The sequence below is a fragment of the Chionomys nivalis genome, chromosome 17 (assembly GCF_950005125.1).
Source record: "Chionomys nivalis chromosome 17, mChiNiv1.1, whole genome shotgun sequence".
Taxonomy (NCBI): Eukaryota; Metazoa; Chordata; class Mammalia; order Rodentia; family Cricetidae; genus Chionomys; species Chionomys nivalis.
The window spans coordinates 36,451,466-36,479,115 of NC_080102.1; the positions used below are offsets into that span (position 1 = coordinate 36,451,466).

A 27,650-nucleotide genomic window follows, 5' to 3' on the forward strand; every position below is an offset into this window, starting at 1 on the left:
TGTATTGAGCTTGTCTGGTTAATTCTAGCTTACCGGTCAACTACACCCAGCAGTCCTTCATATCCCCAGATGCCACCAAACATACAGAATGGAAAAGTCTCTTGATTAGAGAGATTTCAGACCCTGGGGTCAGACAGGCCTGCTCCATTCAAATCTGGAGCTTGCTAGGTGCAGCCCCATACAATGGGCTTCTAGAAAAATAATCATCTAGTGAGAAGACTCAGTGGATAAAAGCACTTGTAGCACAAGCTTGGTGAGCTGAGTTCGATTCCTGGGACCCACACAAAAGTGGAAGGAGAGAAATAACTCGGCAAAGTTGTCTTTTATCTTCCGCAGGTGCAGAGTCACACTCACGCACACACACATATACATGGGGGATGTAGTTCACTGGTTCCGCGGGTGCACAGAGTCACACTCACGCACACACATATATACACAGGGGTTGTAGTTCACTGGTTCCGCGGGTGCACAGAGCCACACTCACGCACACACATATATACACAGGGGATGTAGTTCATTGGTAGGTCAGGCACTTACCATCCTGGCACTTAAAAAAACACAACACCAACCTCTCCTCTCGGGGAGGTTTGCACACCAGTACCCAGAGCAGGGCATGCCTCCCAGGATTAAGAAAGAGGCCCTTGCCGGGCGGTGGCGGCACACGCCTTTAATCCCAGCACTTGGGAGGCAGAGGCAGGCGGATCTCTGTGAGTTCGAAGCCAGCCTGGTCTAGAAGAGGTAGTTCCAGGACAGGAACCAAAAAGCCAAGGAGAAACCCTGTCTCGAAAAATCAAAAAAAAAAAAAAAAAAAGAAAGAGGCCCTTTCAGGTTGCTTCCTTTCCCTGGAGGCTTTGGGCAAAATGGAACACCAGAGGCCTCTCTTGAGCAATACTGCCTGTTCCTGTGGCCGGAAAACACACTGCTGCAGCAGGGGCTGAGAACAAGAGTGAGCCCCACTTGTCAACAGCAAGGAAAACGGGCTCCCCAAAGGCTGGGAGGGGAAGCAGGCAAGCGGAAATCTGGGCCTTGGGGAAAGCTGAAGAGGAACCATTAAGACTGGGTCTCTAAGGGGAATCAAGAAGGGGGTCCTTGGAGAGGCCAGGAAAAAGGTGTTGGAGACATGTGTCCCCAGGAGGGTGAGGAGCAAGATCAAAACACCCTCAAAAACAGGAACAGGGCGGCCTGTGACCCCACAACAGCAGCAGGCTCCAGCTCTGGTCAGGCACTCACCACAAATTGTAAGCTTCCTGGTGCCTGAAACTCTGCAGAAAGGGCCACCGAGGACACTAGGACCTTCCAGTGGGGAGAGATCCTTGGGGTACAATCCCTGCCTGGCCTTGGGTCTAGGGAATAACAACAGCCCGGGGCTCCCAAGATACTCTGAGGAATGGATGCTTAGGGTGATGGCAGGTTCTGAAAAAGTCAAGAGGATGCATCAGTGGTCAGGGCAGAGCTCTGCAGCTGGGCCCTTTGAGATGGACTGAGAAAGAGCAGCCCTGCATGGATGGCACACAATCCGGGCAGGGGAATGGAAGCAGAGGCAGGAGGTGGACTGAGGATACGGTGGGGGAGTGGGAGGGAGAGTAGCAGTGATCAGTGGGGTACAGGCCTGACGGACTGTGGGGTGGCCACCGTCTTCAGGTGCAATAAGCATGGGATTTGAAGGAGCTGGGGGACAAGGCCTGAATCACAGATCCCTTCCCATTGGTCCTGCTCCTTCTGATGTCCCCACGGGAAGATGGAAGACGGAAAAATCACTTTTGGGGTTCCTCTCTACCATCTGGATACATCCTGAGTATCTAGGTATAGAGGCCAACTGGGCACCAGCCCCATTCACTTCTGGGGCTCTGCTCCCCCTCAGCTATGTGCTCCCCTTCCACTGTCCCAAGCCCCTTTCTAGGTCTTCTTCCTTGGAGACTGTTCCTAGCACAGGTCCCACCCCAAACTTAATGGTGGCCTCTGTGACAGGTGGAGGGAAAGCACACAAACGGCAGGGGTGCATTATTCAGGGAGCTGACTGTGTCACACACAGATCTGCACTGCGTCTGGGGGGCCAGGAGGCCTCTTCCTAGAGGTCAGTAACAGCAACTCTTGAGCACCTCATATGTGACCTACACCAAAACTACAAGGCAGCCAATGTCCCTGTTCACACCGAAGGAGACAGGTATTCATGTAAGTTCTGAAAGGTACCACGAAGAAGCATTAACTAGCGTAAGGGGAGACAGCCAGGGTGGCTGATGAAGTGACCACTGAGTCAGGCAGCAGCAAACACCACCCCCCCACCCCCGCCCTAATCGGTATCTCAAAAATGATGGCCCAGGGAGGAGCAACAACAAGCACAAAGTCCCTAGGGTGCAAACAAACTTATTGTGTTAAGAGGGAGGTAAGGGAAGTGACACAGAGCCAGAGGAAGACATCTGGGAATTAAGGTCACCAAGGTAAGCAAAGGCTGGTCCCCTGGGGTCAGGGTGGGTCTAACAGCCAACGCAGACTCAGAAGCAGTAACTGACCTGATCTGACCTGGGTTTGCAAAGAACCAGCTGGTCAGCTCGGAGAGAGACTGCAGGGAGCTACTGCAGAATCCAGGCTGGAAAGAGCCAGGGAACAAACTGGGGGAGCTTGGACTGCAGGAGTGGTGCAGCCTGCAGACCTGCTCAGGTCCCACACAGTGAAGGAGAATACTGAACTCAAGGGTAGACCTGAGGACAAACAGACAGAGGTGCACCTGAACACACCTACACCCTGCAGGCCCAGGCCTGTGCATGAACAGGCGGCCTTCAAGGACCTACCATCTCTCAAGTCTCCAGAGCCACCTACCGGATTCTCTCAGTCTCACCTGCAGCGATGATCTAATTTCTCATCTGAGTGGGAAGCCCCAGAGCAGGGGACAGGGCCTCATGTGTCGCCACTCGGCCTCTCACAGATATGGAGAGAAGGGCTTACAGCATGTACTGAGGTATGCTCAGACCCACCAGACCAACATACTCATTCCTATCTTAGGACTGTGCCTAGGGACTCGCGGGTCACCCAGGCTGCAGTGGAGCCCAGCACTGGCATGCCAGACTCTCTGAATCCAGAGCTGGTGCCCTGTGCCAGGCAGCCTCCCTGGGTAGCTTGTTAAAGCCAGGTCTGCAGAGACCGCAGGGAACACATAACGTAAGCAGACACCAGAGAACCGGAAACTAAACCAGACAGAAACTCTATATGGATCCAGTGGAAGCCAGGATATAGGAAAACACATTGTGGTAGCTGGCTGTGCTGCGGGGAAGAGGAAACGGTCCTCACGGGCAGAACCAGGGGCCAAAAAACAGCAGAGGACCCAGACAGGAGGCTAGGACCCAAGGGGGCTGCCTGATTGTGGCAGGTTCAGAACGAAATCTCCTTCTGTCCAACTAGCTGGAGAAAATGGCGAGGAAGGGATGGTGAGGTGGCTCAGCAGGTAAAAGGCCCATGCTGTCAAAGTCTGGATAGAGTCCTAAGTTCTATCCCGGGAGTCACACAGGGGAAAGAGAAATCTAAAGCTGTCCTCTGACCTCCACATGTGTGCTGTGGCGAACACTCCAGAATACAGTCAGAAAATAGAAAAGAAATGGCCAGGTAGACAGCGTGCCTCTGCCATGGGTTCCGCCCGCTTCTGGATCCATCTGTCCTGTCTTTAGAAATAGAGTCCAGATGATGCTTGGTGGAGACCCACAGCCAACTCAGAGCAAGAAGAAAAACCAGATTAGAGAAGTTCAGGATACTGAGCTGCTAAATTCAGAGGTGCAGAGCATCCAACAACCCAGAAGCCCGGAGCCTCTGGGACCCTTGGCCTCTGCGCCCTGTCAGTCATCTGGAGGGGAAGAATGCACAGCTGCAGGGTGCTGCAAAATTCTGCACATGCAGCTCCCACTCCGAACACTGCTTCCTTCCTTTTTTCATCTAACGAGGCAACGCCTTTCACTCTTGGGGACCCTATGAAGATGTGGCGACCCCAGCAACCTTCTGGACACCTCCTTAGTGACTCTCCCCACCCTGATCTCAGGGGTTGGGATGTTTACTGTCTGTCTCCCCAAGAGACCCTGTGCCAGCCTGTAATTCCAGAGGGTCAGAAGCCAAATAAAGTACCTCACAGATTTGATCATTAGTCTTCATTGAGACCCAGATATCCCAACAAAGTAGCTGCTACCCAACGGGGAAGCTGAGGTTCACCAGAAGGTGGGGCATGGCCTCTGACCCAGCCTGTCCCTCCAAAGCACTCTAGGATAGAACCAGCACCCAACTTATAGCTGCTCCCAAAGAGGGGCAAATTCCAGACCGCAGTTCCAGGCTACCATGACAGACAGCCCTGAGTAATTCCCGAGGGACCAAATGGTCAGTATTCTTAGAGAACAGAGCCAGGAGGTCTGTGCCTGAGTCAACTGCAGGACTCTAAGAACACCTCCCCGTCTCAACCCGTCCCTCAGCCAGCAGGGGCACCAGCAACTCCTAAAGTCCTAGCTATTAAAGGTAAGGTATTTTACTTTCCTCTCTCTTTGCATCCTTATGTTTAGATTTATTTTTATTGGTGTTGGTGTATGCCACGTGTGTGTGTGGGCGCGCAAGCAGCCAAAAGATGATATCAGATCCCCTGGAACAGGGGTTACAGGCAGCTGGGAGCCACCTAACTCGAGTGCTGGGAACTGAACTTGGTTGGATTCTCCAGAAGAGGAAGTACTCTTTTTTTTTTTAAAGATCTATTTTTATTATGCTTTTTAATTAATTTATTTTATGTGCATTGGTGTTTGGCCTATGTGTGTGTTTGTATGAGGTGTCAGAGCCCCTGGGACTGGAATTAAAGACAGTTGTGAGCTGCCATGTGAGTGCTGGGAACTGAACTCAGGACCTCAGGAAGAGCAGCCAGTGCACTTAACCTCTGAGCCATCTCTCCAGCCCCCAGCAAGTACTCTTTTTTTTTTTTAAATATTTATTTTATTTATTTATTATGTATACAATACTCTGTCTGTGTGTATGCCTACAGGCCGGAAGAGGGCACCAGACCTCTTTACAGATGGTTGTGAGCCACCATGTGGTTGCCGGGAATTGAACTCAGGACCTTTGGAAGAGCAGGCAATGCTCTTAACCACTGAGCCATCTCTCCAGCCCCTCCCAGCAAGTACTCTTAACCACTGATAATTTCTCCAGCCTCTTCTTCTTTTTCTGAGACAGTCTTAGTTAGTCTGGTACTTGCTTGTGTAGCCCTGTCTGGCCTTGAACTCGCAACAGTCCCTCCCCCTGATGACTCAATCTTCTGCATACTGGAACTACAGGCATGTGCCACCACACTAGTCTGGAAAGGTCTGTAGATGAATGTCAGGTTTACCCAGCTAAGCTGCAGATAGCATCCGTTAAACACCCCTGTTAAGTTCCCAACAATACCTTCCGCTGGCCCTGCATAGACATTGATTCCTAAGTCGGGTGGTTGGGAGGAGCCTGCTTGGTCCCTATTGCCCTCCACGGGTGTAGGCAGACAGCCTGCTCACCACCTCAAGGTCTTCTCTAATTGAGCCCCCAGCCCCAGAAAACAGCTAGGCAAATATCATGAACCCCAAATACCCTCTTCATCACCCAGCACAATTATGAGGCAAGCAAGGGTCTTGCTCCTAGCCTTCTCCAAGACCCCATCCACCACTCATTCACAGGGTCCCATCTACTTACCAGACCCCAGACCTGGGCCAGACCTCAACCCTTACCAATCTGGCCACCTGGCCCTGTTACCTCGGCTTCCCCACAAAATTCTGTAGCACTTCGTGTTGCCAGCTTGGACCCAGGCCACCTCCACAGATCTTTCCAGTCACACCAGATGCTTTCATTAAACCTAAGTCAGGGGAATGCTAGTTATTCTGCTAAACTGACACTCAGGAAGTGAACTCACCCTTCCCACCAGGCCTTACCCTCTTCCTCTGGCTTTTATCAACTTCACCCTCCTGAGGCTATGAAACCTCAAAGCCTTTACCCTTGACTGGCCCTTGGATCTTTCCCCAGATCTTCCCAAGGAGGCCAGCTCGGCAGCTTCTGAACCTCCACAGGAACTACAGGGCCCCAGGAAGCCCTCAGGACTCTCAGATCCAGGGCAGCTTCCAATCAGCTCTCTTAGTCGCATCATTACGTAAGTTGTTCCCTATAGCTCACTCAATAGCTGGGTTCAGTCTCCCCAAGCCCAGCAGGAAGGTCAAGAGAGGCCTGCAGGGGAGCAGGAGCCAGCATGACAGGCACACGCAATGCAAAGCTCCAGGAGAGAACTCGGTACCCCTGGACGGTAGTGTACCACGTGCACACCCCTGAACACAAGGTACTCACACCCTAAACTGACTGTGAGCTGAGCCTGGCTTCCAGCCAGCATCTGGGCTGCAGTCCCCTTCCCAGCCCAATCCTGCCTCCTGCACCCCGGGACAGGCAACCATGCTGAGATGAGTCAGGCTGCCAAGGGCCCTACTACAGACAAGTCCACAGCCCACAAGATCATGTGAGGGAAGCAGAGAAGCCAGCACAGGGACGCGTGACAGCGCCCAGCAGCAGCTCATCTGCCTAGAGAGCCTGGGCCTCTCCTCCTGGCAGCCTCAGATGTAGCCACTGGGGATTAGGTGGTAATCTTCCCATAGGCTGTCCTCACGTGGTCTCAGTAGTGGGGGTGAGCTGGCTGGGCAGGGCACACGGACCACGTCTCACAGAGTGCAGAGATGCAAACCAACAACCCCCTCCTGAGGCTATGAAAACACAGGGCTTGCCGGGCGGTGGTGGCGCATGCCTTTAATCCCAGCACTTGGGAGGCAGAGGCAGGAGGATCTCTGTGAGTTCAAGACCAGCCTGGTCTACCAGGACAGGCTCCAAAACCACAGAGAAATCCTGTTTCGAAAAACCAAAAAAAAAAAAAAAAAAAAACCACAGGGCTTGAAAGCCTCACCAAGAAGGGAGAAACTGAGACCCAGAGGGCTGGCTGCCTTGACTGGCCAGGGCTCCTCCATCAGTGCCATCTCTGGAAGGAAGAAGTGGAGAATGTCCATCCTGTCTGACCCTGTCACTGCTGAACCCAAGCACCCAGTCCACCCAGCAAGGTGGCATTGGTGAATTCACTTCAGAGACGGGACAACCGAGGCTCTGGAGTTCCTCAGCTAGTGGGGACAGGGTTCACCACTCAGGTGCTGCCTCTTGCCTTGCCAGATGATGTCAGCCCCAAGCTGACACCGCCACTTCTCCTCGCCTGGCTCCCCTTTGGAGACAATCAACGTAGAAGAGGTTGCAGCCTTGCCAATTCTCAACTATCTGCCCAGTGGACAAGGGCAATGAGGAGAGAGCGAGCTGGGGAACCCAGGAAGGCTTCCCAGGGGAGGTGACCGTTCTGATAAAACAAGGGGGCAGAGTAGGACAGGTTCCACCACACACACCCACAGTTCAGAGTCCTCCCCAGTTAGCCATCACCCCCAGTGCTGGGGGTCTGACAGATTCCCTGTCCCCATGGCTTACAGCCTAACTCAGTTCTATTATGCCCTTCAGTCTATGCCATCAGCTCCTTCTGGCTGGTTGGTTCTTATCCTGCTAACTCTAGTGTCACATTCCTGTCTCAAAGTCTCAAAGGGTATGCACTTCCTCCTGGTTCTCCACACTCAACACCATATTTTAACTAGATTCTGGACCATATTTCTCGCATTAGTGTGGAAGACTTCATTGCCTAAAGCAGGCAGAACACAGAGTCCAGGTGAAATCGAAGCGCAGAGTGCCCACATCCTATGCATCTGGACTCAGGGGAAGGATGCACAGAGGACCTCGCTGCCAGCCGGGCGCCGTGGAGATCCATTTATAAGGATCAGTCACAGGATTTGGCAATGTGAAGGTCACGGATGAGCCTGACCAGAGGGAGGTGGGAGGGAGGGAGGAAGGGAGCCTGCTGAATGCCATTCTGGACTGAGCCCTCTCAGCCCTGCAAGAGACCAGGGAAACAGGGAGGGAGTGGCTGAAGAGGGGGAAAGGCCAGGAGCAGAGAGGGGAACCTGAAGGTGGAGAGGCAATAGGAGAATGGGGGGAAGCTCCAGATGCAGACACTGGAACTTGAGCAGGTAAGAGGGCCAATATCCAGGAGGCTGAGCCACCAAACAGGGAGCTGGCCCAGGGCAGAGATGGAGAGCAGGACTGGATTTAACCCAGTGGTGGCAGGTAAGTGCAACCGTGCAGAAGTGCCAGAGAGGGGACAAGGTGAAGGTACAAGATCACAGGGCTCAGGTGAGGGGGCAGACAAGAGGACAACTGGACATGGCATGAGGATGCACACAGACGAGGATGAGACATGGAGGAGGACAGGCCCAGGGGGAGAGAGGTAGGCACAGTGGCCAGAACCAAAGAGCTGCAGCCAGGGAAGGGGTGTGAGGCCAGGGACAAGGGAGCTACCCTGGCCCTGGTGTGTCAGAAGGGAAGGGAGATCTCAGGGCTGCTGGGCAGCCCAAGCTGGAGGAAGGCCTTCAAGTCCAAGATGCTTCAGGGACAGAAGGACCCTGAGCCTGCTCACCTCAGGCCTGACAAAGGGAAGGTGGGAAGAAGAGAATGACTACTCTTGAGTGGCTTCAGGGTATAAGGGCTTGGGTAACCTTACAGAGAATTTACATGAGGAGGTCAGGGATTAGGACTTCAGGAGAGACAGAAACTCAGGCCACAGTCCATGTCCATCTGCTCTGTGACTGTGGGCTACCTCAGCAATCTGGCTTGTGGGGTCCTTCACGGTTCTGGGCTGACAGCTGGGGCCTATACCAGCCAAAGAGCTACTCTTCCCCCAAGCCTGGGCTTACAGCTTGGGACTGTAGCAGCCAAAGAGTTATCTCTTCCCCCAAGTCACTTCCCCTGCACCTGCCTCCTCAGAGGAGATGAGCCAAGCTCCATGCCTGGAAAGGAAGCTCCCCCAGAAATAAGGAGGTATGACCAGCCTGCCAAGCTCCAGCGACACACATGTGTGCAAGGAGCCTCCCTCTGCTGCAGTGTGTGTGATGCACACAAGTGGAGGCCGAAGGTCAGCACAGGGCACCCTCCTCTGCTGTTATCTTATTTTTTTGAGGCGGGGTCTCTCAGTGAGCCTGCAGGTCGTTGATTCAGCTAGGCTGGCAGAGTTCCAGGGACCTGCCTATGTCTGCCCACACCCAGTGCTGGGGTTACGGACAAATGCTGCTACATCCGGCTTATACGAGGGTGTAAGGGATCCGAATCCAGGTCCTTAGGTCTTTCTGACCCCCACAGACACCAGGCAAACAAGTAGTGGGTAAACATCAAGAGAGATAAAACACTCATACACAGGGCTGGAGAGATGGCTCAGCGGTTAAGAGCATTGCCTGCTCTTCCAAAGGTCCTGAGTTCAATTCCCAGCAACCACATGGTGGCTCACAACCATCTGTAATGAGGTCTGGTGCCCTCTACTGGCCTTCAGGCAAACACGCAGACAGAATATTGTATACATAATAAATAAATATTTAAAAAAAAAAACACTCATACACATAAAATAAAATAAAATCCAAGTCACTGTCTTTCCTATTTAATGAGTGGGGAAACTGAGGCTTAGAGAACATCTTGCTCTAGCCACACCACTGAAGACTTGCCCTGTGCCCTGCTTACCTTCTCTCCCACTGGACAGCAGGTTTTTCAGGTCTGGCTTCCAAGCCTGGCTTCTCCAACTGCCTTGTTATCTGCCTCTTCTTTTCTCCCTCCGGGCTTCTCCTCTCTGTCCTCCAGGCCTTCCCCCCCCCCCCCATGCTCAGTTTTGCTCCTCTTAGTCTGAGGACTGGCTCACCTATCCCAGCAGCCTCAGTTACTGGCTCTGGGCTTTAGCTGCCATCTGAAGTGGGGACTGCACACCTCTAATCTCATTGGGAGACGGTGAGAAGTTCCAGGATATCCTGGGCTAAACATCAAGACCCTGTCTCAAATTGGGCAGCAGTGGCGCACACCTTTGACCAGTCAGAGCTACACAAAGAAATCCTGTCTCCAAACAAACAAACAAAAAAAAAAGCAAACAGACAAGTGGTGGTGGCACACGCCTTTAATCCCAGCACTCAGGAGGCAGAGGAAGGTGGATCTCTGTGAGTTCGAGGCCAACCTGGACAGGTTCCAAAGCTACAGAGAAATCCTGTCTCGAAAAACAAAAAACAAAACAACAACAACAAAACAAAAAACAAGCAAGAGACCCTGTCTCAAACTAAAAAGTGAAGAACTGGGGCAGGAAAGACGGGTCAGTGTGAAGAGCTCTCACTGCTCTTCCAGAAGACCCGAGTTCAGTTCCCAGCGCTCACATAAGAAGGCCAGGAGACCTGATTCTTTCTTCCTGCCTCTGTAAGCACCCACACTTACATGGCATGCACACACAAACAAGCATAAATAAAAATTAGTGTTAAAAAAAAGTTAAAAATTAGCCAGGTGTGGTGGTGCACAACTTTAATCCCAGCACACAGGAGGGAAAGGTAGGTGGGTCTCTGAGTTTGAGGCCAGCCTGGTCTACAGAGTTCCAGAACAGCGAGGGCTACACAGAGAAACTCTATCTTAAGAAACAAACAAAAAATTTAAAAATTTAGAAGCCGGGCGGTGGTGGCGCACGCCTTTAATTCCAGCACTCGGGAGGCAGAGGCAGGCGGATCTCTGTGAGTTCGAGACCAGCCTGGTCTATAAGAGTTAGTTCCAGGACAGGCTCCAAAACCACAGAGAAACCCTGTCTCGAAAAACAAAAAAAACAAAAACAAAAAAAAAAAGAAAAAGAAAAGAAAAGAAAAAAAAGCCAGGAAGTGATAGTGAACACCTTTAATCCCAGCACTCAGGAGGTAGAGGCAGGTCTGTGAGTTCGAGGCCAACCTGGTCTACAAGAGCTAGTTCCAGGACAGGCTCCAAAGCTACGGAGAAAACCTGTCTCGAAAAACCAAAAAACAAACAAACAAACAAAAAAGTCAAAAATTGTTGACTGAAGGTATAATGCAATGAGTGTTAAAGCACTTTTCTAGCAGGCATGAAGCTCGGAACTACAAAAACAAAATAATAATAATAATAACAACATGGAGAAAAGATATAAGCAAGGAAGAGTTCACCAGCTTACCACTGCCACAAACCTTCCAGGTTCCCCAACCCTAAGCCACAAATGAAGGCTAGGAAAGAGACTTGCTGCTGAGGCTAAAATCCAGGCTGTCAGGCCCCTCAGGCCTCCAGCTGTCTACACACCAAGGAAAGTACCAAAATACACATCAGAAACCTAGGGGCCCAACCTCTTACCTCCTGTGTACAACTCACCACACCCTAGACCCGAGACACACACAGGAGTTCAAGAGTTGGCCCCATCAGAGAGGCCAGGAGGGCTTCAGGGTGGACAGTCACAGATGTCAAGCCTTCCTGTCTAGGTGCCAGAGCGTGCCTGGAACAGGGAAAAAGCCGACTGGATGTGACAACATACTTCCAGCCAGGGCACCTGCCCCCAGATGCAACTGCGAGCCCAGGACTCCAGGAGACATCTGCAGAGAGCGCAAGGAGCATGAAGTCCTGCAGCCCGGATGTTCCTCGACCTAGAGAATCACCTGGTTGAGCTTGCTGCTAAACTAAAAATGGGGGAAAGAAACCAGGTGTGGAAATGCACACCTTGAATCCCAGCAGAGGCAGGAGGATCTCAAGACCAGCCTCAGCTACAAAGTGAGTTCTAGGACAGCCAGCGCTACACAGAGAAAGCCTGTCACGGGAGGGGGGGGGAGCCCCACTATACTTACTGAATTCTCCCTGAGTACTCAAAAAAATCAGTCTATCAGTCCATCTGGGTGTAGTGGCTGACGCACACCTTTAATCCAGGTGGATCTCTGAGTTCAAAGTCTATAAAGCCTGGTCTACAAAGAAAGTTCAGAGAAACCCTGTCTCAAAAAAAAAAAGAAAAAGAAAAAGAAAAAAATGACCACAAAAAGTGGAAGGTGCTGGAGAGACCACTCTGCAGTTAGGACAACCTGCTGCTCTTTGGAGTGCCAGTACCCAGTTCCCAGCATCCTAGGAGGTTCATAATGCCTCTAATTCCAACTCCGGCGTATCAGACGATCTCTTTTGTCTCCCGAATCCCCCTCACAAAGGTGCGCACACTTAAACACAAACTTAGCCTGGCGGTGGTGGCATGCGCCTTTAATCCCAGCACTCGGGAGTCAGAGGCAGGTGGATCTCTGTGAGTTCAAGGCCAGCCTGGTCTACAGAGCGAGTTCCAGGACTGCCAGGAATGTTATATAGAGAAACCTTGTTTCAGAAAAAAAAAAAATTAAAACTAAAAAATAAACTTTAAAAACATTTAAACGGACTAAAGATGTGACCTAGTTGGTAAAGGGTTTGCCCGGCATGCAAGAAGCCATGAGTTCCATTGTCATCACTTAACAAAATCAAGTGTTGCCGCATAGCCTATAATTCTAGCCATAGAGGGGGAGGCAGGAGAATCAATTCAAGGTCATCAAGGTCATTTTCAGTTACAGACCAAGTTTGAGGCCAGCCTGAGCTATAAAAGATCCTGTCTTTTTAAAAAAAAAAAAAAATGTGGGGATGAGGAGAGAAGGATTAAAAAGCAGATGGAGACAACAGCTTGCAGTTGCCCTGGACGATGTCCAACCCAGCCATCCCCATCAGGTGCAGTCTGGCCTTGCCCAGTCTGGGGGAAGGAGTGAGACAGCTTCAGTCAAGGGGCTTCAGGGTCTCAAGGTCCACATTGAGCGAGGCCCCAATGTTTGTACGATAAGGGTCTCAAGGACATCTTTTGTAAAAACAGAAAAAAAAAAAAAGATCTGGTACAACTTCTACAAACCCACTAGTCAGTGTGCTGGGACCGCGGCTGCGGTGGAGTCGTGGGTACCAGTGGTTCCAGTTCGTACAGGACTAAGTGGCCTGGGAATCTGGGGCTATGCTAAAGCCAGGAAAATTACAGCAAACCTGAACAAATCGGTGCCCTTAGACCCAGAACCCAGGCTCCCTTAACTCCATGGAGAAAGTCTAGGGCTGTCAGACCCCACAGTAGATGAGAGAGGGCATTGGTGGCCCCATTGTTAGTATTCAGGCATCAGTACTGGCCTGCCCTTGGGGTTCTGACAGGATGCATCCTCAACTCAACTGCAGCCACTAAGAGCAGCTCCTGTGCACATTCACTACGTTCCCTTTTAAAAGGTGGGCCTGAACCGGGCGGTGGTGGCGCAGGCCTTTAATCCCAGCACTTGGGAGGCAGAGGCAGGCGGATCTCTGTGAGTTCGAGACCAGCCTGGTCTACAAAGGGAGTTCCAGGACAGGCTCCAAAGCTACAGAGAAACTCTGTCTCGAAAAACCAAAAAAAAAAAAAAAAAAAAAAAAAGGTGGGCCTGTGTGTCTCTTATTCTCTGTCTCTTCCCCCTTCTCTCTGTCTCTCTCTGTCTCTCTCTTCTCTTCCACTGCTCCTGTCCCCAGAGACCAGTCTCTCCCCTCTCCTTCCCCTTTCCCCATTCCCTTCCCCCAATTAAACAAACAAACAACAACAACAAAAAAAAAACCTCCACATGAACTGTGCCACCTGGCATCTTCCCACGCTGAGTTTTTTTTTTTTAAAGATTTATTTATTTATTATGTATACAACATTCTGCCTCCATGTATGCCCACACGCCAAGGGAGGGCGCCAGATCTCAGTACAGATGGTTGCGGGCCACCATGTGGTTGCTGGGAATTGAACTCAGGACCTCTGGAAGAGCAGCCTGTGCTCTTAACCTCTGAGCCATCTTTCCAGCCCCTCCATGCCGAGTTTTTAAATTATAACACCCATGACTGCTGAGGGCATTGGGGACCCACTCCAGAATTTGTTAGGATGTCTCTACATACCACAGACGGAATACGGTGGGATGGAAAAAAGACCGCATGACATGAAACTTACGCTCTCTGTCATTCTTTCTTTTCCCTTTTCCACCCCAGAACTGAGGTTACAGACCAGGGCCTTAACACTTGTTAGGCAAGTGGTCTGCCACTAACCACACCCCCAGGCCCATCTTCATCTTTTCTAAAGGTGTATGTCAGTGGTATTATATATCCCATGTTATAATCACCATGCACGATTTTTGTGCTTTCCAATAACCAGCAGGTATTACTTTAATGATCAGGTAGAGGGGGAAGGTCTTCATCTTATTTTTAGACAATCTCCTGTAGCCCAGGCTGGCTCTAACTTGCTAAGTAATTGAGGCTGGCCTTGAACTCTTGATCCTCCTGCCTCTAAGTCCAGAGTACTGGGATTAAAGGTAGAGGTCATTGCTCAACGCTTTTCTTTTTGGGGGGTGGGTGTTTCTGTGTAACAGCCCTGGCTGTCCTGGAACTCACTCTGTAGACCAAGCTGGCCTTGAACTCAACGATCCACCTGCCTCTGCCTCCAGAGTGCAGAATCAAAGGTGTGTGCCACCGTCACCCAGGGTCAAAGCTTTTTAATCTAGATTTTAAAAACATTTTTCTCCAGCCTATAGTACACACCTTTGCTAAAAGTATAAAGCACCTAGAATCCAGGTGCCTGAGCAGGGCTGGGAGATCATGGAGATCTTTGGGCTGGCGTTAGACTTGATCACTCACAACCTGGAAACTATAGGACTGGCAATCTCCCCTGCAGCAGAAACCCAATCCTTTGGCAACAAGACTTGGATTCAAATGCTTGCCTGCCATTCTCAAGGATCACTGAGTAGGTGCTAGATCTAGTTAATTCCCCCCCTCTTGCTCACCACGTCCTCCTTTTACCCCGTGTATACAAGTGTATGGCCTCTGCATCCCACTAGACCCAACACGACATCACCTCCACGAAGCACCCCAATTCCACAGCAGGGACACCCTGTCCTGGCTCCCTCCCCGGTAGGACTGTGGGCTCCCTGAGCATCAGGGCTGAGCCTGAGTCATGCTGCCTTCCCTTCGGGCCTGGCAGACTCAATAAAGGTTTGCTAAATGAAGCTATCGCGGGGAGAAATGACCCAAGCACAAGAAACGCCCACACCCCCTCACCAAGCTTGTGCTTCCCCCTCCCAGCCAGGTGCCCCAGAGAGGTCAGAAGAAGCAGCAGTCAACCCGCCTGACCAGGATTCCCACTTTACCTAGGGCCTGCAGGGACTTCTGCAACATGGGGAGTGCCAAGAATAAATAAATTCAGGGTCACAAATCCTCATGGACATATCTGGGCTGTACGGCCATAAAGAGTGCCAGAAATAAGGCTCCCCATAAGGAGGACATTTAAACATTCTCTAAGATCAGAATAAATCCCAAGCCATTGCACCCATCAGACCCTGACATGGCCCTGAAAACCAGGAGAGAAGGGCACCTCAGCAAGCCTAGGTCACAGCTGACTTCAATCACAACCTCAAGGGTCCCTAACCTATGTCACCAATCCAGGTTGTTCCGGTCTTAGCCCTTCAGGAGCGAGCCCCAGACTTGCAGTAGCAAAACCCTCCTCCACGAAGCCAGCCAACCCCAAAGGGCACCACAGCCCACAGACCTCCTCTCCCTCCGGTGCAAAGCCCCAGAGCCTCTCCCTTCAAGCTGTTTTTGCCCCACACCCCAGGTCTGAGCTGAGCCCCACTCAGCTCTGGGGGTCCTGCACCGATTAGCTGAGCAGAAGGTTGCGAACAGACCGCCCTCCCTGCTGTCCATTGCGTGGAAGGGACCTTTCTCCAGACAACACCTAGGCGCCACTCAGGTGTATGCTGCGGATGGGGGTGGGAGTATCGCTGATTCACAAAATGTCAGAGCCCAAGGGGGCCTCAAAGAGGCTCCTCCCACCCCTATAAATCCAGACACTAAAGCATGACAGAAGAGGTGACGCTCCCCACCCAGCTCGGAACTGAATCCCTCGTTTCCCCGTTTTCTAGGGTGGTTCCCTGCCCAAGGTCACGCGGCTTAGCAGATGCGGGTCTTGGAGGAACCCCGGTATCCAGCACCACACTCAGGAAGGACTCTGCAGCGTGTGGGGTGAGCAACAAAACCTGGTTCGCGGTCCTCGCCCCGAACGCGAGCGGCAGGTGCGGCGTGCGCCCTACCAAGAAGATCTACGCCCTGATCCGCGCCCCCCAAAAGCGGCCTTGAACTCGCGCTCCGTTCCCACGGACTCGCGCGAGCCGCGCTGCTAGCCGCAAAGCAGCGACAGCTTGGAGGTCACGGCGATAGGGCTGAGGAACTCGGCGGCGATGGCCGGGGAAGCAGCGTGCGGCCGGGATCCGCTGCACCGGCAGGGCCGGCCCGGCCAGGTGAGGTCGCGCCGCTCGCCGGCGCCCAGAGCCCGAGCCCGCCTTACTACGTCCTTACCCAAGACACGACACGCAGGATCGTGTGTGGCTGCCGCACCAGGGTGTAAGGGTCGAAGGCGCCCCCGGCTTTGCCCGCTCCGTACGCACCCCCTTCCATCGTGGCTGCACCGCGCGGCGCCCCCCGCTCGGCGCGCGCCGCCAACCCGTGCGCGTGCGCGGCGCCCCCGCCCCCTCTCCTGTGCGCGGCTGGTGTTGTTGTTCAGGGCTCCCGCTAGGGGGCGTTCGTGCAGGGCAGGAGAGGCTCTCGGAAGCGCGCGCTTAAGGAGCGCGTGCTGCTGTGGGGGTCTCGGTGCCCGGCTAGCTCCTCGTCAGCGGGATGATCTGTCTGCAAGGTGGTGCTGGGTCGGGGTGTGGACAGAAAATGCAGACGCGTCCCCGCCTTCGGGAGCACTCCAAGCTGTAGCTCTCCAGGAAACCCTCTTCGTTATTTGTTTGTTTGCTTGTTGTTTATTTGCCTTTCCTGTCGCTGTCTTCCTCAAATAGAGTGAAGGGGCTCTGTTTGACAGTACGTGGCTCAATGAACGCGCCGGTAAATCGCTGGCTTCAGGAATGACCCGCTCTAAGAGACCTGCAGAACCTCTGGCCCCCAGAACCCCCTTGCCTCCTAGCTCCACCGATGACGTCATACTTGCGCACCCCCCCAACCCCCCACCCCCGTCTAGTGGGACCCGTAAGGGAGGCAAAAGCTGGGGAAGCGGGAAACCACAGATCTTGTGAGATTCCCTTCCCCTACACCACAGCTCCCTGCTTCTTTCCTTAATCAAGTAATTAATTATGTAATTATTTCTTCCATTGTCTCCTCTGCGTGTCTGTGGGCTGCGCATCTGGCCAAGTTATGTCTTGTTTGCTATATCCAAAGTCCTCACAAACAATGGGTGGTCAATAAATACACCCTAGCCCTCATCATCGTCCTACCCTTCTCCCCCGAACCCCCCACCTATCCCAACACAATTTGACCTAAGGGCTCCAGAGTTTGTTTTTGAGACAGCATCTCTTGTAGTCTAGGCTGACTTCTGGAGCTCACCATGCCGTATGGAGGGGGATGATTTTGAACTTCAATCCTCTTGCTTCTTCATTCCAGCTACGGTGTTTCAGGCCTGTGTTACCATATACATCTGCAATGAGAAATCTTTGAGGCAGCTGTTATACTATGCTATATATAAAGTGTATATATACATATATATATATAAGTTTATATATATAAACTTCTAGAAGAAAGCAAGAGAAAATCTTTGTAACTTTGTGGATAGGCAGAATTTTTGTCTTTTTTCTTCCTTCATTTATTTATTTATTCATTTTTTGAGACAGGATTTCTCTATGTAACAGTCCTGGCTGTCCAGGAACTTGCTTGGTAGACCAGGCTGGCCTCGAACTCACTGAGATCTGCCTGCCTCTGCCTCCCAAAAGTTGGGTGCTAACACCACCCAGCTCATTTATTTTGCATTAACATTTGCCTTCATGTTTGTATGTGAATCATATAAATGCAATGCCTGGGGAGGCCAGAAGAGGGCTGGGATCCCCTAGAACTGATGTTACCTTTTGTGGGTGCTGGGAGCCAAACTCTGGTCCACCACAAGAGCAACAAATGCTCTCCAGCTCTTTTGTTTTATAACAAGGTCTCACACTGTCATCAGACTCACTATGTAGCCCATGCTCAGCTCAAACTTGGGGCAATCGCCGGGCGGTGGTGGCACACGCCTTTAATCCCAGAACTCGGGAGGCAGAGGCAGGTGGATCTCTGTGAGTTCGAGACCAGCCTGGTCTACAAGAGCTAGTTCCAGGACAGGCTCCAAACCCACAGAGAAACCCTGTCTCGAAAAACAAAAAAACAAACAAACAAACAAAAAAAAAACTTGGGGCAATCTTGTGAGCTGAGATCTCAGTCATGAGCTACCACACCTGGCTCAGCATTTGCTCAGAAGCACAAAGCTGTGTGTGGCCAGGAGGGTTCCTGGACTGAGCAGCCAACCCGTATTTTTTTTTTTTTTCGAGACAGGGTTTCTCTGTACCTTTGAAGTCTGTCCTGGAACTCTCTCTTGTAGCCCTGGCCTCGAACTCACAGAGATCTGCCTCCCTCTGCCTCCCTAGTGCTGGGAGTGTGTGCCACCACCACTCCAGCTTACTACACATTCTTTTTTTTTAAATTATTTTATTGATATTTATTGAGCTCTGTGTTTTTCTCTGCTCCCCTCCCTGCCTCTCACCTTCCCCAAGGTCTCCATGCTCCCAATTTACTCAGGAGATCTTGTCTTTTTCTACTTTCTACTTCCCATGTAGATTAGATCTATGTAAGTCTCTCTTAGTGTCCTCATTGTTGTCTAAATTCTCTGGGATTGTGGTTTGTAGGCTAGCTTTCTTTGCTTTATGTTTAAGAAACCACCCGTGAGGGGGCTGGAGAGATGGCTCAGAGGTTAAGAGCATTGCCTGCTCTTCCAAAAGTCCTGAGTTCAATGCCATCAACCACACGGTGGCTCACAACCATCTGTAATGGGGTCTGGTGCCCTCTTCTGGCCTGCAGGCATACACACAGACAGAATATTGTATACATAATAAATAAATATTTAAAAAAAAAACCTATGAGTGAGTACATGTGATAATTGTCTTTCTGTATCTGGGTTACCTCACTCAAAATAATGTTTTCTAGCTTCATCCATTGTCCTGCAAAATTCAAGCTGTTGTTATTTTTTTCTGCTGTGTAGTACTCCATTGTGTAAATGTACCACATTTTCCTTATCCATTCTTTGGTCGAGGGGCATTTAGGTTGTTTCCAGGTTCTGCTATGACAAACAAAGCTGCTAAGAACATAGATGAGCACATGTCCTTGTGGTACAATTGAGCGTCCTTTGGATATATACCCAAAAGTGGTATTACCAGGTCTGGAGGAAGGTTGTTTCCTAATTTTCTGAGAAATCGTCACACTGACATCCAAAGGGGTTGTATTAGCTTGCATTCCCACCAGCAATGCAGAAGTGTTCCCTTTTCCCCACAACCTCTCCAGCATAAGTTGTCATCAGTGTTTTTGTTTTTTTTTTTTTTATTTTTTTTTTATTTTTTTTTTTAAAATACCTGGAGGGACAGCCGTGGGTGCTGGGAACCGAACTCTTATATTTTTGGTTGTGAGCCTAGCCTTTAACGGCTGAGCCATCCCTCCAGGCCTATCAGTGTTTTTGATCTTGGCCATTCTTACAGGTGTAAGATGGAATCTCAGAGTTGTTTTGATTTGCATTTCTCTGATGACTAAAGATGTTGAACATTTCCTTAAGTGTCTTTCAGCCATTTTAGATTCCTCTGTTGAGAGTTCTCTGTTTAGGTCTGTATTCCATTTTTTTTTTATTGGATTATGTGATCTTTTGTTGTCCAATTTCTTGAGTTCTTTGTATATTTTGGAGATCAGACCTCTGTCTGATGTGGGGTTAGTGGAGATCTTTTCCCATTCTGTAGGCTGTCGTTTTTGTCTTGTTGACTGTGTCATTTGCTTTACAGAAGCTTTTCAGTTTCAGGAGTCCCATTTATTAATTGTTTCTCTCAGTGTCTGTGCTGCTGGGGTCATATTTAGGAAGTGGTTCCCTGTGCGAATGCATTCAAGTGTACTTCCCACTTTCTCTTCTATGAGGTTCAGTGTGACTGGCTTTATGTTGAGGTATTTGATCCATTTGGACTTGAGTTTTGTGCATGGTGATAGATATGGGTCTATTTTCATTTTTCTACATGTTTATATTCAGTTATGCCAGCACCACTTGTTAAATATGCTTTCTTTTTTCCATTTGATATTTTTTGCTTCTTTATCAAAGATCAGGTGTTCGAAGATGTGTGGATTGATATCCGGGTCTTCTGTTCGGTTCCATTGATCTCCTGTCTGTTCTTCTGCCAATTCTTTTTTTTTAAGATTTATTTATTGGAGCTGGAGAGATTTGTTTATTTATTATTTATACAGCATTCTTTCTGGATGTTTGCTTGCAGGCCAGAAGAGGGCATCAGATCTCATTATGGATGGTTGTGAGCCACCATGTGGGTGCTGGGAATTGAACTCAGGACCTCTGGAAGTGCAACCAGTGCTCTTAACCACTGAGCCATCTCTCCAGTCCCTTACTACGCATTCTTGAAGGTTGTTGAAACATTCTCCCTCTTGTCCGTCTCGACCTTGTCCCGAGTTCTATGCCACAACGTAGATGAACACGTTGCTGTCTTTCCCTGGTATCAGAATTTATTCAATAACAATAAATTCATAAGGTGGAGCAGTTTCAACAGCACCTGTTTGCCAGATAATCCTGCCTACCTTGGTGATTGAGCTAAGGTAAACGCAGCTGCTCTTATTCTAATCTTACTTACTAAAATTAACTCTCTTGTCACACATTGCACAGTAACTCACTCAAGCCAGCAGCTGCACATAAGTGCTGTACACAAGGAGTGTGCAGTTCAACAGGCTACTGCGTCGCTGTCGTTGAAGATGTTTCAGAAGAGGCCTGACAGAAATGCAAATAGAGTCAGCCTTAATCAGATAAGGAACCAAACCAGCTTCAGGGAAGAGGATATTGCTGTAGAGATCACTGGAGATCAGCATTGAGAGTGAAGATGGAGCCATATACAGGGATAAAAGGACAGGAACAACTCCAGGTTCAAACCGCCGGGGAGGCAAATGGGCTCAGGAGTAAGCCATGTCAACAGCAAGGGATTGGGCTGAACTTAAAGTCCAGCAACAGCTGTTCCATTTATTTTTAATTAAAACTCTTTTTTTTTTTTTTTTTGGTTTTTCGAGACAGGGTTTCTCTGTAGCTTTGGTGCCCGTCCCAGAATTAGTTCTTGTAGACCAGGCTGGCCTCGAACTCCCAGAGACAGGCTCCAAAACCACAGAGAAACCCTGTCTCGAAAAAAGAAAAAAAAAAGAGCTAGTTCCAGGACAGGCTCCAAAACCATAGAGAAACCCTGTCTCGAAAAACCAGAAAAAAGAGCCGGGCGATGGTGGCGCACGCCTTTAATCCCAGCACTCGGGAGGCAGAGGCAGGCGGATCTCTGTGAGTTCGAGACCAGCCTGGTCTGCAGAGCTAGTTCCAGGACAGGCTCCAAAGCCACAGAGAAACTCTGTCTCAAAAAAACCAAAAAAAAAAAAAAAAAGTTTCCTATCAAGTCAGGGAAATGACTCAATAGGTACAGAGCTTGCATTGCAAGCATGAATACCTGAGTTTCAATCCCAAACACTCATATTAAAAAAATATATATGGTAGGACACACTTGTAATCCCAGAGCTAGGAGGTAGAGACAGACAAATCTTGAGAACTTACTGGCTAGCCATATTCCCTACCTCAAATGGCTTCTGTCTCCAGGTTCTTTGAGAGACTCTGTCAAAAATAAAGAGGAATCAGTCCTCTCCTAAGCTACGTGTCTTTGCCTCCTCAAGCCGCCGTCCCGCAATCAGTCATGGATCAGGTAATGCAGTTTGTTGAGCCAAGTCGGCAGTTCGTAAAGGACTCAATTCGGCTGGTTAAAAGATGCACCAAGCCCGACAGAAAAGAATTCCAGAAGATTGCCATGGCCACAGCCATAGGATTTGCTATCATGGGATTCATTGGATTCTTTGTGAAACTGATCCATATCCCTATTAATAACATTATTGTGGGTGGCTGAATGCTTTCTCTTCGCGGGAACTAGGAGCAAATAAGGGTGTGAGAAGCTTATGAAGTAAAAAGTTGCCTGTATACTTTGTGTTTTCCTTTCCTTTTTCCCTCCCCAAGAGGTTTTGTATTTCTAAACTAAAATAATTTCAAAATAAACATTTTTCCCATGACAAAAAAAATAAATAAATAAAAAAAATAAAGAGGAAGCAAGAGGAAGGCAGGTCTCAGAATTCAAGGCCAGCCTGGTCTACAAAGTGAGTACCAGGATAGCCAGGACTACCTAACAGAGACCCTATCTAGAAAAAAACAAAATAAACAAATAAGGCGGAAACAAACAGTGCTGTGGAGGCAGAGACTGGTGGAGCTGAGTGAGTTTCAGAATAGCCTAGCGTACACACAGAGTGCAGCTACCTGGTGAGCCCTCGGTTCAAAAGATAAAAAATTAAAAGAAGGGCTGGAGAGTGGGCTCAGCAGTCAAGAGAGATGACTTGCTGCTCCTGCAGAGGACCTTAGTTCAGTTCCTGTACTGTGACTCACAACCATTGCCATTTAGTAATTCCAATTCCAGAAGATTCGATCCCCTTTTGATCTCCTTGAAAGCAACACACACACACACACACCATAAATACATACATACACACTAATAATAACAATATATAGAGAGGGGAAGGAGTAAAATTAAAAAAACAACTAAGCCAGGCAGTGGTGGCACATTCTTTTAATCCCAGGGAGGCAGAGGTAGGAGGATCTCTGTGAGTGCAAGGCCAACCTGATCTACAGAACTAATTCCAGGACAGCCAGGGCTACACAGAGAAACCATATCTTGGGGGTGGCTGGAGAGATGGCTTAGAAGTTAAGAGACCTGGCTACTCTTCCAGAGGTTCAATTCCCAGCTACCAGGATGTTCACAACCAACCATTATGAGATCTGGTGCCCTCTTCTGGCCCGCAGGCATACATGCAGACAGAACACTATAATAAATAAATCTAAATAACCAAACAAAATAAATAAGGGACTAGAAAGATGGCTCAGTAGTTAAAAACACTGGGTCTTCTTCCAGAGGACCTAGGTTCAATTCCTAACACCCATATAGTTGCTCACAATACTCTGTAACTCCAGATACCTTTTACAGGCCTTCATGGGCTCCAGGCACACACATACATACAAAAGCAAAACACTTATATACTAAATAAATGCAATAATAAAAACAAATGTGAATTGGACAGATATATAGCTCTTCTGGCTTCCATATCAAGCACAAAATCCTGGGTTTAATCCCAAGCACTACCCCAAAAATAAGTGTGAAGGCACATATATGTATGTAATCTAGCTCTCTTAGGTAGAAGCAGAAGGATCAGGAATAGCCATCCTTAGCTATAAAAGTAATGATCTTGAGACCAGCCTGGGCTAAATGAGACTGCCTCAAAAATAAACACACACACACCACACAAAGATACATAAACACACACATACAGCACACATAGACACACACAACAACAACAAACACGGTGGTGGAGTAGCAGAATGTGGTCCTCCGGGAATGATGAGGCCACTGCAGTCTTGAATTCTCTGTGATTGCCTGCACAAGATCTGACCTGTCACCATCCAATTACAAGAAGAGTAGAAGACGCCGGGCGTTGGTGGCGCACGCCTTTAATCCCAGCACTCGGGAGGCAGAGGCAGGTGGATTTCTGTGAGTTCGAGGCCAGCCTGGTCTACAAAGGGAGTTCCAGGACAGGCTCCAAAGCTGCAGAGAAACCCTGTCTCGAAAAAACCAAAAAAAAAAAAAAAAAAAAGAAGAGTAGAAGACTTCACCCATCTCTCCAAGAAGATTTAAAGACCGCTAAATGGTTGCTAGGAGAGGGACACTTTCTTCAGTGGTGTAGCCACTGCTAAGATACTCATGCTTCGCCCATATATAAATTACTACCCATGACCCCGGAAGTAATTCTGATAAAACTCACTGGACCACTAACAATTAGAACAGGAAAGACATGAACGTGGAAACAACTATTTGGGAAGAGAAAGGTGAGCGGCAAGAGTGGGAGGGGATGAAAGAGGGCAATAAGGGGTAAGCTCGATTGCAGTGTGTTATACACATGCGCAAAGGAGTCACAGAGAAAACCACTATTACGTGTAACTAGCACATGCTACTGACAGGCTTTTCAAAAGTGACCTGAAAAGAGAAGCATTCCTCATCTCACGGGCTATCAGCACCCCAGAGAGAGGGGAGTCATGTGACATCCTTTACCAGTTTCTGTTTGAATCAGCTGAGAAGTCTAGATGACGTTTTACACTTTGGGTTTTTATTTTGTCTTTCTCCTGCAAGTAGTGTCTGTTCAGATTTTCAGAAAAGTATCTGTGTGTGTCACAGCGCTTAGGACTTCCTTTGGGCGTTGGTTCTGAGTCCCTAGGATAGAACTCGGGTCTTCCAGAGTGTCTGCAAGCTCCTTCACAGGCTCAGCCACCTTGCAGAACCTGTCCAGATGATTTTAGCTGAATGTTTCTGCCACTGTATGTTCAAAAATGGTCATTTCTGGCTGATCGTTCAAAGAAAGCGAAGAGCATTTGCTTGGCTGACAGCCTGGGTTTTGCCGGACTTGGACTTGGTATGGCTCTCTATATTGCCTCTCTGTGGATCCATTTACACATTTACAGAGGATGTAAAACATACCAACCTGCTAGAGTTAATATTTATAAAGTATGTGGTACAGCATCTGTCTGATACAAAAGAAAAATAAAAGCCAAGCATAGCGATGTACACCTTTAATATCAGCACTAGGGAGGCTGAGACTTCAGATGTCTGTGAGTTCAAGGCAAGCATGGTCTATAAAGTGAGTTCTAGGCCAGCCAGGACTGTTATGCAGAGAAACCCTATCTCGAAAAACAAAACAAACCCTTAATTTTGACATAACCAAATATAATTAATTACTTTATTCTTTATGGCTTGTGTTTTTTTTGCTGTTGTTGGTTTTTTTTTGTTTTTCTTTCTTTTTTTTTTTTTTGGCCAGGAAATATTTTATTGACAACCAAGGTTATAGCCATAAGAGAGGGAAGCACACAGGACTGCAAACTAAAACCCAACAGCCAGTAATGGTCATTTGGGCCAGGAGCACTGCACCCTGGTGTCCTCACATTCTCCCACCAGTAGACACACAAGACTGGGCATCCAAGGGAGGGGGCAGAAGTTCTGGTGTCCCAGAGTGTGAGAGGATATGTGATGCTTCATTATGAGCGACAGGGCAAGGAGGTAAAACGGAACCGAGGTTCATCACTGCCCAAGACCACCTCCTCCTCTAAGAGCCAACACCAGGTGGAGGACTGAACCACCTAGGATCTTGTAATCAGCTGCTGTCTTCTCATCATTCGTTTGCCACTGTAGATGAGCCTCTGCTGTTGTGGGGGGATGCCCTCTTTCTCTTCCACACTCTCCTTGATTCGCTCCACCTTGTCTGTGGGTTCAATGTCGATCTCAATCTCCTTTCCAGTCAGCGTCTTCACTTTAATTAGCATCTTCCTCCCAGGTTGGGGCTGCAGGCGGCTGTAGTGCTGCTTCTCCTGCTGTGGTCACCGCTGCCGCTTCCCAGCACTCCACGGCTAGGGACACTTCTCTTTTTTTTTGTTTTTCGAGACAGGGTTTCTCTGTGGTTTTGGAGCCTGTCCTGGAACTAGCTCTTGTAGACCAGGCTGGTCTCAAACTCACAGAGATCCACCTGCCTCTGCCTCCCGAGTGCTGGGATTAAAGGCGTGCGCCACCACTGCCCGGCATGGCTTGTGTTTCTAAGGTTCTGGGGTCAAAAGTATCTGTTGGTGGTGGGGGCTGGAGAACTGGGTCAGTGGTTAAGAACATTAGCTGCTCTTGCAGAAGACAGGAATTCAATTCCAGCATCCACATGAAGGCTCACAACCAGCTATAATTCCAGTTCCAGGGTATCTGGAGACATTGCATGCATGTGGTATACGGGCATACATGTAGGCAAAACACCAATACACATAAAAATAACAATTTTTTTGAAAAATCTTTTTCAATGTGTGTTAGCATTGTTGTTCACTATGTGCATCCATGCGTGTGTGCACACAAAAATTCAAGGCCAGACTGGTATACAAAGTGAATTCCAGGACATCCAGGGCTACACACAGAAATCCTATCTGGAAAAACAAAAACAAAAGCAAACAAAAATTGACACTTGACACTTCTGATGTCTATATTCGATTCCTTTTTTCTTTCTTTTCCCCTGCCACATTGTTTTCACTACTGTGAATTTGTAATATGTTTACTATTTTTGGTAAAGCAAGTCTCCAGCTTGACTTGGTGTTTTCAAAAATGTCTGAAGCTGGGACTGGATGTGGCGATATAAAGCCTGGAATTCAGCACTTGGGAGACATTTTAGGAAGACCTAGAGTTTGTGGGGACCTTAGGCTGCACAGAGGGTTCAAGGCCATGCCACAAAACAAAAACAAATAGACAAGCCAGGCGGTGGTGGTGGTGGTGGCACACGCCTTTAATCCTAGCACTCGGGAGGCAGAGGCCGGTGGACGTCTGTGAGTTTGAGGCCAGCCTGGTCTACAAGGGCTAGTTCCAGGACAGGCTCCAAAGGTTTAGAGAAACCCTGTGGGGGGGGGGGAGGGATGACAACAACAACAAAAAACCCAAAAAACCAAATAGCCAAGGGCTAAGGATGTAGCTTAATGGGAGAGCGCTTGTCTCACATTCAGATCTCTTCCAAAAAAAGTTCTGTTTTCTTGTGTTTAAGAGATTTTTGGCCAGGTGGCCAGGCAGGCAACAGCACGCCTTTAAGGTCTTTAATCCCAGGAGGCAGAGGGAGGTGGATCTCTGTGAGTTCAAGGCCAATCTGGGCTACGGAGTTCCAGGACAGTCCAGGTTACACAGGGAAACCTTGTCTTGTTCGTTTTGATACAGAGTCTCACTGGGTACACCAGGCTGGCCTTGCACTGTGTGTCCCCATACCGGGTTAGATTTTATTTTTGTGTCTCCATGTGTGCATGCTTGCACAGGTGCCTGAGAGTGCCAGAAGATGTCTGATTCACGGTAGCTGGAGTCATCTGGAAAAGCAATACACAGTTTTAATCAACAAGCCATCTGTCGAGCCTGTATTTTAGTTTCTGAAACAGGGTCTTTCGTATTCCAGGTTAGCTTCAGACTCAATATGTAGCCAAGAACAACCTACAAATACTGATTCTCCGGCTCTTATCTGTCAAGTACTAGGATTACAGACATGAACACCATGCCTGTTTTTACCCTGTACTTGTTTCATGTATTCTAGGCAAAGACTCTACCAACTGAAGCACAATTTCTTTTTTTTTTTTTTTTTTTTTTTTTTTTTTGGTTTTTTTCGAGACAGGGTTTCTCTGTGGTTTTGGAGCCTGTCCTGGAACTAGCTCTTGTAGACCAGGCTGGTCTCGAACTCACAGAGATCCACCTGCCTCTGCCTCCCGAGTGCTGGGATTAAAGTCGTGCGCCACCACCGCCCGGCTGAAGCACAATTTCTAACCCAGAAGCTCTACGTTTCTTAAGTGTTAATTTTTTATTTTATTTTTATTTATTTATTTATTTATTTATTTATTTATTTTGGTTTTTTGAGACAGGGTTTCTCTGTGGCTTTGGAGCCTGTCCTGGAACTAGCTCCGTAGACCAGGCTGGTCTCGAACTCACAGAGATCCGCCTGCCTCTGCCTCCCGAGTGCTATTTATTTATTTTTTTAAAGATTTATTTATTTATTGTATACACAGTGTTCAGCCTCCA

The 27,650-nt window shown here is 49.0% G+C and overlaps 2 protein-coding genes and 1 pseudogene across 3 annotated transcripts in view; 1 reads left to right on the forward strand and 2 right to left on the reverse strand.

Annotated features, from left to right (window-relative positions):
• Syngr1 (synaptogyrin 1) overlaps positions 1-16,444 on the reverse strand; it is a 29,268-nt gene extending 12,824 nt beyond the window's left edge. Inside the window, exon 1 of one of the 2 annotated variants that reach the window (XM_057792474.1) lies at positions 16,273-16,434. In XM_057792474.1, coding sequence (XP_057648457.1) covers positions 16,273-16,371 — 99 coding nt within the window. In that variant the 5' untranslated portion in view covers positions 16,372-16,434. Of the gene's footprint in view, positions 1-16,272 lie in introns of both variants that reach the window. The other variant, XM_057792475.1, reaches the window with a different exon arrangement.
• Positions 16,445-21,636: 5,192 nt separating this feature from the next.
• LOC130889025 (protein transport protein Sec61 subunit gamma) lies at positions 21,637-22,056 on the forward strand. Its single transcript, XM_057792476.1, has one exon. The coding sequence runs from the start codon at positions 21,690-21,692 to the stop codon at positions 21,894-21,896; it is 207 nt and encodes a 68-aa protein (XP_057648459.1). The 5' UTR covers positions 21,637-21,689; the 3' UTR covers positions 21,897-22,056.
• A 2,836-nt stretch (positions 22,057-24,892) lies between these two features.
• On the reverse strand, positions 24,893-25,491 carry LOC130889054 (NEDD8-like; annotated as a pseudogene).
• Between the last annotated feature and the right edge of the window lie 2,159 nt (positions 25,492-27,650).

Bases quoted from the DNA above. Each gene is read 5' to 3' on its own strand.
- LOC130889025 (XM_057792476.1), top strand. From the start codon at position 21,690: ATGGATCAGGTAATGCAGTTTGTTGAGCCAAGTCGGCAGTTCGTAAAG.